Source organism: Lactuca sativa, chromosome 5, assembly GCF_002870075.4.
Source record: "Lactuca sativa cultivar Salinas chromosome 5, Lsat_Salinas_v11, whole genome shotgun sequence".
NCBI classification, from domain to species: Eukaryota; Viridiplantae; Streptophyta; class Magnoliopsida; order Asterales; family Asteraceae; genus Lactuca; species Lactuca sativa.
Window position 1 is genome coordinate 17,931,770 of NC_056627.2, and position 10,537 is coordinate 17,942,306.

Sequence of the window (10,537 nt, forward strand, 5' to 3'; positions counted from 1 at the left end):
CCAGAGGCAATTGTTGACCGAAAGACTAAGAAGTTGCGACGCAAAATGGTTGGGTTAGTGCTTGTCCGATGGAAACACATGAATGGGCCGAATCTCACCTCGGAGACGGAGAGTGACATGTTGAGTCGCTATCCGCATTTGTTTGCTGATGTGTGATTCCGGGGACAGAATCATTATAAGGTGGAGAGAATTGTAACGCCTGTGTTTCCGGGCTTGCCATTTTTAGCAATGTAATAGTCTAGGTTAACCTTTGTAACCCGTTTTGAAATAATAAGATTGTATTATTTGAGTATTATATGTTTTGTGCTTAATTGCTTAATTATGTGGTTTGATTAATTAAGAATAAAAATAAGCGTCAAAATTTAAGTGTAAAATAAACTTGATATCTTTGGTTAATGTTGTAGTAGTTGAAACGAGGTTTCTGAATATATATAGAACGCCCAAATCTGACTTCGTATGAGGAAGTTATGATTTATCGAAGTTTCGGCTTAGCGGTGTGCAGCCCGAAATACTCGATTTGAGATCGAGCGGTTTTTAGCCGAAGCAATCTAAACGAGGATCGAAGGTCTCGTTGTTGGTATCGAAGCGATAAAAAGTTAGGCGAGAACGGACGTCAAACGAAGAAGTTATGCATTTATAACGAAGTTTTTCTGTCGCGGCCTATTAAAAATAAATAATAAAAATAAATCAAAATTAGCCGACGAAGTCTAAACGAAAGTTGTAGAGCGTAGTTTCACCTTCGCGTGGATATAAAGAATGTCGAAAACGGAGTTCGTATGAAGAAGATATGACTTTCCGAAGTTTATTAAATAATTTGTATTCATTTTTAATCTTTAATTCGGAAGCGTACTCCGAAGGTGTCGACACTCGCAGCAAGTGGCTCGGATGACGCATGCAATGACGATTTCGGAAGCAGTATGCGCCGCGTACTGCAGTATGCCCCGCGTACTCCGAGGCTCCAGCCTCCTATAAATAGGATCCGAAGGCAGCCGAGTCTTTTGTTCATTTTCTCTCTTCTCTCTCCCGTTTTGCATCGTTTTGCGTACCAGAAATACCCCGAAGCCCCGGTATCATACTCAAGCCCCGAGGCAAGTCCCGAGATCCCGAAGATCCCGAGAAGTGCGGTTCCCGAGCCGAAGCTCTGCCCGCGAGAAGTTCGATTTTTGTGAAGATCTTCTAGATCTGCTGAGGATTACTACTTCTGCAAGTCGTAGTGCTGACCGATCATCTTCTGATCAAGTGAGTGTATACTACCTTTCATAAACACGATAATAATACAAGTTTGGTTCGAGTGTATTAAGTATATTGTTGTTTATAGGTTTGAGTGTGTAGTTACTTTCCTCTAACGCATTATTATGAAGTATTTTATATAAAATACGTGCTATGTGTATATATTTTGTTGTTATATGTGTGAATGTATATTCACTCTCTTCTATCTCATAGATATGATTTATACTCTATGAGATATGTGTTATGTGTGTGTGCCTCATCTGTTATGTGGATTATGTGTTGATTAAAGCATGCTATACAGGTTTTTAAACTATGTATAAAAATGTGTATTTTATCTACTAATATGTTGGGTAGAACATGGGTAGATAGTTGGTGTGTAATAAACAGATGAGAGGCCTCGTTGTTGTTTGATTTAGTCATCTAGCGGAGTTTAGATGACGACCACGGGCTATTCTAGACAGTCTTGTGGAAACATTAGCAGGTTTGCCACCTGTAGGTGTTAATGAACTTGGGTGTTCATTCGCTGTACTCCATCCCCCTCATGGTTGCCTTATTTGACTTATATTGCTGAGGTACCCCCGAAGCATGTGTTGTCGCCCCGATGAAATATTCTTAGACTAGGTCCCTTATGTTAGTTGTTTTAGGGACATAAAGTGAGAATAACGGGAATGAGTAATTGGGTTATTGTTGGTTGGTTAAAATTAAATATGATTATTTATTGTGGGTTGAAAACCCTATATGCTCACCAGGCTCCCAAGCCTGACCCACTCAGTTTTATTTGTATTACAGGAAGTGGCACGAGGGCATGAGATGGATGGACCATCAGTTGTTTTGTTTACAAGTCTGTATATGTATATATTTGTTGAATGACTTGTAATGTTATCGTTTATGCTTATTGGTCTGTATCGGAACATGACACCTCGAGTTTTGATTATATAATGAAAAATACATTTCTTTTATGAAATGCTTTGGTAAACATTGTTTTATCATGTTTTGTTTTTGGGAACAAATTCCGCAACTCTTTCAAATCAAAAGGATTTACTCTGAAAATATTTTAAAAGCATAAATGAAAATCGGTCTTTTCTGGCCGAGATTTTGGGGATGTCACACTTTAACCCTTTCTAGAACCGGAATCGATACTTGGACTCAAAACTTCACTCTCTCTCGCCTAGACTTGACTCTTTCCATTTTTCTTTCACTCTCTAGACCCCTTTCATGCATACCCTAATTCAAATTCTGAGAAGAACCAACAACAAACATAAAATAAAACAAACCAAATCCTACTTAGAAGTTCAAACAAAACAAATAAAAACAAGCAAACAAATAAAAATTGTTTTAACACAACCAAACAAATAAAAAGGATAGAACTTTATTCTTCATTTTCTTTCTCTTCATCATCTTCTCTTGTTCCACTCCCACCGGCTTCACTCCTTCGTGCACTTATCTGTTCTTCCGAAGTAGACACATAAGGAAATTGTCCCCCATCTACATGTTGGATGTTGAAGTGATTAAACATTTGGATAATTGACCGGTTGGTGCATTTAAGCTCCTTCCCAAATCATCTTGGTATCTCCTTCCCTCCACATTAAACCATTCCTTGGGTATCTCATCTTCAACTGGAACCACCGGTGGGTCTTCACATGCTCGGTCATGTCTCGACCTTACCCTCCTTTCCGGCCCCTCGGGTCCTATCACCGCATCATAATGAGGAATGGAATAGTGGCTCCCTCCATAATCTTCAATAATTCTTGCTCTTCTAAAATGAATGACATTAAAAGGAGGGGTCGGGACCATTGTCATCAAGTTCCATGCTCCTCTCTCCATTAACCCATATGATTTTTCTAGGCGGGTCACAACCATCCCGCCATTAATCTTTGAATTTTTCCAATCCTTGACCGCCCCCTCAGCTAAATAAGATGCTATGTAGTACAGAAGATTGCAGAAAGTATTTGCAGTAATAATACTCTATAAATAGAAAACATCAAGGTTAGGAACCTTGTCATCATCTTTTCGCATGTTGATTGTATTAGCAATGAGGCGGTAAATCAATTGATGGGTCGGTGATCTAATACTCCCTTCTTGAGCGGACTTGGGGATATAAACCTTGTTGGCAATAGTGTTCCACCAAGTGGAACCCACAACACCCTCCGGGAATTCCTTGTGACAATGCTCCAGAAAGGTGCCAAAACCTTCAATGCTAGCCAATTGTTGGTCATATATACCCAACCTGCAAGCAAGTTCCACCATACTACATTGGTAGAATTCACCACCAAGGAAAAAGGTAATGATTCCTGGGTTGTTATAATCATTTCCTTCGCGAAAGTTGATGGTTGAGAAAAACTCCCAATACAACTCCTTAAACACCGGTTCTTGAATACGGAATAGTTGGCTCCATCCATCATAAGTGATGGATACCCCTTCATGCATAAATTCTTTGACAAGAAATGGGGCCAAATCCTCCTCATATCGGACTCTCCCCAGCCATTCCCAATTTATTGCATTTGGTACATAAATTTCTTTCTTTTTAACTTCAACTAACTTCTTCTTCCATCGTTTCATCGTGGATTCCGAATCAAAGCTTGGAAAGTTTAACCAAGGATGATCCCCTCGGTTACCCTAGAGCTCCGTCCATCTCTTGAAAACATTTTCTAAAAAATGACACAATCCATACAAACACAGAAAACATAGAACATTAAAAACAAAAATGAGGACTGCCTTCAAGGGCAGACTCGGCGAGTCATATGAACTGCTCGAGTCGCATGTCTGATTTCTACCAACTCATCCGACAAAACTCAAAATTGCTTTCAGGGGTTTGTTTAGGAATATATATTAAGTATTGATTCACAATAAATTTCACCTATAACATTCTATTTAGACAAAATTTTGAAACCCTAGAAACCTAATCAAGTCAAAACCAAGTTTGCAACAAAATGGGACCATTATTCTGCAAAAATTAGAGCTTTAATAAGATTATAAACAAAAGATGTTACCTTGTGGGGAGAAAGTAGAAGAAATCAAAGTAAAATGAAGATGGTTGATTGAGAGACTCTTGGCACGTCGAGTGGGTATCGGTTGGTGTGAATGAATGTGTTTTCTCAATTAGGGTAACAACCCTAATTTTACAGCAACGTAAAATTTATTTATTTTTTTCAGTAAATTTAATCGACTCGTCGAGTCAGCATACAGACTCGCCGAGTCAGGTCGTGATTAAAACTTCCCTAATTCGTGTGGACTCGCCAAATCACGGATGAACTTGTCGAGTCATAAAATAAATCATTATTTCTAAAAAAAATCACCATGCCCCACACGCAGACCTTGCTTGTCCTAAAGCAATCATTTATAGATGAATATGAAGAGTTGAGTAGAAAAATCCTAAGAAAACCACGCAAAACAATAACGAAAAAGAAAAGAAAAGCAAACTCTATCGACGGGTTGCCTCCCGTTTAGCGCTTCGTTTTGAGGAGTCTTTAACTGAACTCCATCCCACTTTACGTTGTTGCTGCCTCCTCCATTAGGATCTCCTTTTCCAGTTTCTACACTTTATATTTTGTCTTGTAAAGATGGATTCTTCTCTTATATGCCCTCTTCAATTCTTCCATTCTTTTTCTTGCAGCAATTTCTTCAGCTTTACGCTTTATCCCTTTATCGTGCTTCTTTTTTTTTCACTTCTTCCTTTTCACGCCCCATCGTTTCCCTTCCTTTTTTTATCTTCCTCAATTGCCTTTTCGGTCATCATCTCATCATCACTTGAAGGCACAATTTCTTCCTCACTTTTATCACATATTAAAGAATCTGGTGTTTTGAAAGTGAAAACTTCAAACGTAGTAAAGACAAGGGCACGAGGTTTGGTTCTTTTGCTTTTGGTTGACATCGCTATATGTGATTCAATGAAAGATTTATGGTTATCATTATTCCAAGTTTTAGTATCCCCTTTATCTTCTAAACTTTCTTTATCTTCTTCTTGGGCTGCCTCATCATTTAGCACAATTGTTTCAAGACAAGCCAAATGTGCATTCTCAAAGTTGACGAAATCTTTAACAACTTTGCTTTCCTCAAGAAGATTCTCCACGTAATCAGGCAAAACGTGCACATCTGGTTCATAAAGGGTACTAATGGGTTGCAGACTAAAATCTTCAACAAATCAGGATTTTTCGGATGTACTCGTCGAGTCAGAAGGTACGACTCGGCGAGTCAGTGAGCTTCCAATACTTTTAAGGCTTTCTTGATAATTAGCTTCCTCGATCAACCTCTCTATCTCCTCCAGATCTCCTTTGGCATCAGAATTTTCTTCAAAGATAATAAGAATTGACTTGGATTGATTTCATGCAAGCACGTAAGCTCTTTTTCTAACAATTCATCCTCCAAATCTATTGAGGAAACTTTATCTTCGATTGACTCTATGTGCTTATCCTTTTCTGCAGCTTTAAAAATCACCGAATCATCTCCCACCCTTAATGTTAGCGTAGATTCATGCATATCTATCAAGGCACAAGCGGTATTCAAGAACGGTCGCCCAAGAATGATTGGTACTTTAAGGTTCTCCTCCATGTCTAATATTATGAAGTCAATAAGAAATACTAGTTTATCAACTTTGATAAGAAGATCTTCACACACTCTCATTGGATGTATTATCGTTTTGTCGGCCAAATGGATTTTCATATGAATAGGCTTTGGGACCGGAAGGTTTAACTTTCGGAAGAAGGAATATGACATAGTATTAATACTTTCCCCTGAATCAGTCAATGCTCGTGTGGTCGTTATGTTCCCAAATTGACAAGGTACGGTGATGCTTCCTGAATCACCCATCTTTTCTGGCAGTTCATTCAACTCTATTTCAGCAACTTCTTCCATATGTCTTCTAGTTGTAAAGCGGTTTTTAAGCAAACTTGCATATTTTGGTGTTTGAACTATCGTTTCAACAAATGGAATATTCACTTAAAGTGCCCTTATGTGCTCTATAAACCTCCTATATTCTTGAATCTTCTCATTACGTATGGCTCAGCTCAGAAATGGCAAAGGGGCCCGGTAAGTTTTCAAAAGAAAGTTGCTTGTGTCATCAGGTCTTGGACTCGTCGAGTCCTTGTTGGCGAATCGACGAGTCAAGTCGGGTTTACTCGATTCCTAGCTACTTACCTCTTCTGTTTGCACATTGTTGGGATTCTTCTGGACAGGGGTCATAGGAGTGAAAATTGTTTCAGAATCTGTTGTTATCGCCTTTACATGCGCCCTTTTAGGATTTTGTTCGGTATTGCTAGGAAGTTCACCGGTTGCTCTTTGGTTGATTTGTTGTGCAAGCTGGCTTAGCTGTTTTTCAATGTTATGACTAGATGCTTGCTGATTCCTGAGTATATTTTGTTGATCCATCATCATAGATTGGTTCTCTCTAAGCATATTTCATTGCTCCTTTATTTCAATATCGGTATCATTGTGCCTTTTCTCGGACGCGGCTACAAATCTTGTGAACATATCCTCCAAATCAGATTTCTTCTCCAGCATCGGTTCCTTTTTTTGATAAAAGCCCCTTTCTTTTTTCTTATACTTATCCTCCTTTGCCTTTTTGTACTCATCATAAGGCAACCATTCTTTCTTGGGTTTCCGCCAATTGTCATCATACCTATCACCACTTGAATAGCACACTTGCACCTTCCGGTTCCTGTTCTCGTCAAGATCACAATCTTTAGTGAGGTGAGGTCCTCTACAGTTTTCACAACTCACCCTAATGACATGGATGGATTGGTCCATCTTAGTCATTCTTTGATCCAAATTCTCTCACTTAGCCATCATTGTTGCCATGCTATCATTAACCGAGTTCACCACCCCTTGATTTGGTTCATTCCTTGGGTTATGATATTCTCTAGAGTGCTTAGAGAATTCTTCAATTAGCTCTTTTATTACCGAGGCTGCTTTCTTTGTGAGAGGTCCTTGCGAATCAAGGAGCTGCCTAGTTGTTACATTTACTCCATCATCGAAAATGGAGACTTCTTGTTGACTATTTTGATCATGATGTGGGCAGTTCCTTAGTAAGCCTTTGTACCTTTCCCATGCCTCATATAGTGACTCTCCAGCTTGTTGCTCAAAGTTTGCTATGACCTTCTTCAACTTTGCTGTCTTTGATCGGGGACAAAATTGATCAATAAATTCCTCTTTCATCTTGGCCCAAGTGGTGATGGATCCTGGAGGAGTGATTTTAGCCAATCTTTCGCATCCCCCTTAAATGTGACCGGTAGCATACGAAGCAAGACAATATCGCGAGCCACATTAGGAACATTGAAGTAGTTAGCTATGTCATTGAACTCGTCTAGATGCTTGTATGCGTCTTCGTGATCTTTCCCATAGAATGAGATTTCCTTAAGTTGAGCGAGTATTGTGGCCTTTAAGTTCAAAGGTGGCAGTTGTGGGAATCGCTAGTTGCATGAGTCATGGGCCGGTATCGCCACGTATCCTTTTCTTCCATTCTTCCATGGGGACTTCAATGATGTTCGCCATGGTGTTGTCGGGTTCTCCTTCTAGGTTTCTTTCTTCTTCGTATTCGGATGCGGAATCGTACTCAAATTCGGTTTCTTTTGTATTATCTTCAAAATGTTCAAACTTGCTTTCTTCGCTCTTTTGACTACTAGACTCACCGCCTTATTGTTTTCTTTTTTCCAAAAACTGATTTAAGGTCCTTGAAAGGTGATTTCTTTGGCAGATTAGAGCTTTCAACACCTTTATTTTTGTTATTCTTAAGAGCGGATTCTGGGTCTTTAAATGGTGGAATCAAAGGTGTACCTCTTCCTCTGGTCATAAACGAACTGCAAGCAAAACAAAAAACATGCATAAAAAGAACAAAAATAAAATAAAAAAGCGAAACTAGAAATTAGCTATGGACTCACCGAGTAGCTTCGACTGCACTCAGCGAGTTCAAGGCTAAAACAGAAAAAAAAAATTAACTGAAATACTAAAAACAGAAAAATATTAAAACTTAACCTAATATAATGAATTACTTAAGAAATAACTTTGTGCAAGATAAATCTCACACAAAGGATCGATAAAACTAGAAATTAGTGTTAATTTTTGAACCATTCCCCGGCAACGGCGCCAAAAACTTGATGTGTGTGGAACGAATAAAATTTTATCATACTTTTTAATTATGAATTAAACACACAAAGGCAGTGGACATATCAATTGTGGTATAGTTAAATAAGTAGGGTATCGAACTTAGGGAATGAAAATTAAACTAATTACTAATATTATCTAAGAACAAGTAATAGAAAGTAGGGTTTTCTCTAGTTTTGCAAGACAAGAAACTTAACTAAAACTTAACTAAGCAACTAACAGCTAAGCAATCAAAAATTAACCAAATTCAATAGTAAAAGAGACTTACGTTTAGGTTTGAATCATTTGATCCTATGGTTGATTTTATGGTAAATGTGTCGGATTAACTTTTCATTGGCTACCGATTAAGGTGATTAGGTTCACGTTCGCTATTAATAATCCTTAGAAAACAAGTTAATTCAAGCAATGACCAGTTGTCTAAATTAATGAATTTCCTAGTTTATTAATTCGGGTTAAGTAAGACTTGTAGTGGTTAGTTAAATTAATAATCCACTTAACCTCTTGTTGATGGTTTATCACACAAGCTCACACATTAATTTACCTATTTTCTAATTAATCCTAGTTTCACATTCACTATTCCTAGGCACATAACAATGTTGTCACATAAATCACATGAGGTAAGCAACTAAGAGATGTTCATGCAACTTAATTACTTGTCAATTAACAAAAAATAGTTACGGTTAATGCATAAAGTTCTTTAACAAGCTTAACAAAACAATATCACCAAATTAAATTAATCCTAACCATAATATCAATCCATATTCACACAATCATCTACCCTAAACAGAAGATAAGGGTTTTAGTTCATAATTTCAGTAAAAAAACTCAAAAACGAATTCAACTAGTTCAAACATGACTCAATCAAAAGATTAACTAAGAATGAACTAGAAATTGCCTTAATCCTCCTAAAAATCGAATGTAGGGTTGATTCTTCACTTCCTAGAGCTTCCACCGTGTTCTCAATCGCAACTTAGCCTCCTAGGGTTTTTCAAAAGTCTTTTGTCTCGGTCTTAAAGTCCCTATTTATAGTTTTCTGGAAACAGAGTTGACTCGTCGAGTCAAGGTGCCGACTCGTTGAGTCCCTCATTAAAATTCCATGTATGCCAAGGATTTCTATAGCTTCGCGAACTTTCAATCCAAATCGCCGAGTTCTTGTTTTCGACTTTTTCCTTCTTTATTTCAAGTCCTGAACTTCCGATTGCATCTCCTGCTTCCTTTTACTCCCGAGCACATCTTTTGGATTGAAAAGATAATTTAAACGCAATTAAGTACCTTTTGTCAATAAATTGAAAATAATTAGCCAATAAATAATAAAAATCTATACTAAATATATAGCTAAATATGCATAAATCAATCCTGTGAAGATTTCATGCTTTCAAAAAATAAAGGGCAAAAAGTCCTTTTCGTTTTTTTTCTAGTTTTAATCATTTTAAAATTTTAAAAAGAATTATTAAATACTAAAAACTATTAAAAATCATATTTGGGCAAATCCGGTGTTTTAAAAGATTAAGTATGACACATTTCATATTTAAAGTTTAAGCCTGGTAAATATTATATTAAGATGTTTAATAAGAGCAAATACGAAATTCTCTTATTTTTAAAAACAAACTAATGGATTATCGTGTGCTTTGCGACGAATGAAAATGATTGTTTTTGTTTGAATTTATGGATACTAGTCGAATGTTTGCATGTTGTCCATGTTAAAATTATATAGTTATAATTTTGAAAAATATATGTTGTTCAAAATAATTATTTTATTGATATTAACTATGAAATAATAATTATATACTAAATTGGCAAGAAATTGTAAATATTATTAAACAATAACGCTATTTTTAACTATTGTTATGATCAATCAATTTAGTAATTATTTATTTGACCATCTTTTATTTTCAATCATGATGATTATAAAAAAATATCGACCTGTAACATCTCAAAAATATAGAGTAACAATTTCATTTTAAATAAATCAAAAACCATTCATTCATTTGTTCCAAAGACAATCAGAGTAAACGTATTCTTAAAACATCATAATAAAATTATAAACAGTCAATGTGGAATAAATATTCAGGGGATGCAGTGCGATAAAACCAATACTTTCATTTTGGAACCAGAAGTACCTGAAAACATTTTGAACATAAAACATAAGCACAAAACTTAGTGATTTCTCATAATACCACGTACCATACATAACATATTGAGTCTACCTAAC

At 36.7% G+C, this 10,537-nt stretch overlaps 1 protein-coding gene and 1 non-coding gene across 2 annotated transcripts; one reads left to right on the forward strand and one right to left on the reverse strand.

Annotated features, from left to right (window-relative positions):
• Window positions 1-4,906: 4,906 nt before the first annotated feature.
• On the reverse strand, window positions 4,907-6,036 carry LOC111910515 (uncharacterized). The gene is made up of 2 exons (XM_023906353.1): window positions 5,541-6,036; window positions 4,907-5,322 (listed from the first exon to the last, which is right to left on the reverse strand). Exons 1-2 carry the CDS (start codon window positions 6,034-6,036, stop codon window positions 4,907-4,909), a joined length of 912 nt encoding a protein of 303 aa, XP_023762121.1.
• Window positions 6,037-7,225: 1,189 nt separating this feature from the next.
• LOC111910555 (small nucleolar RNA R71) lies at window positions 7,226-7,332 on the forward strand. The gene has a single exon (XR_002856565.1). It is a non-coding gene; the product is annotated as a small nucleolar RNA R71 (small nucleolar RNA).
• The last annotated feature ends 3,205 nt before the right edge of the window (window positions 7,333-10,537 follow it).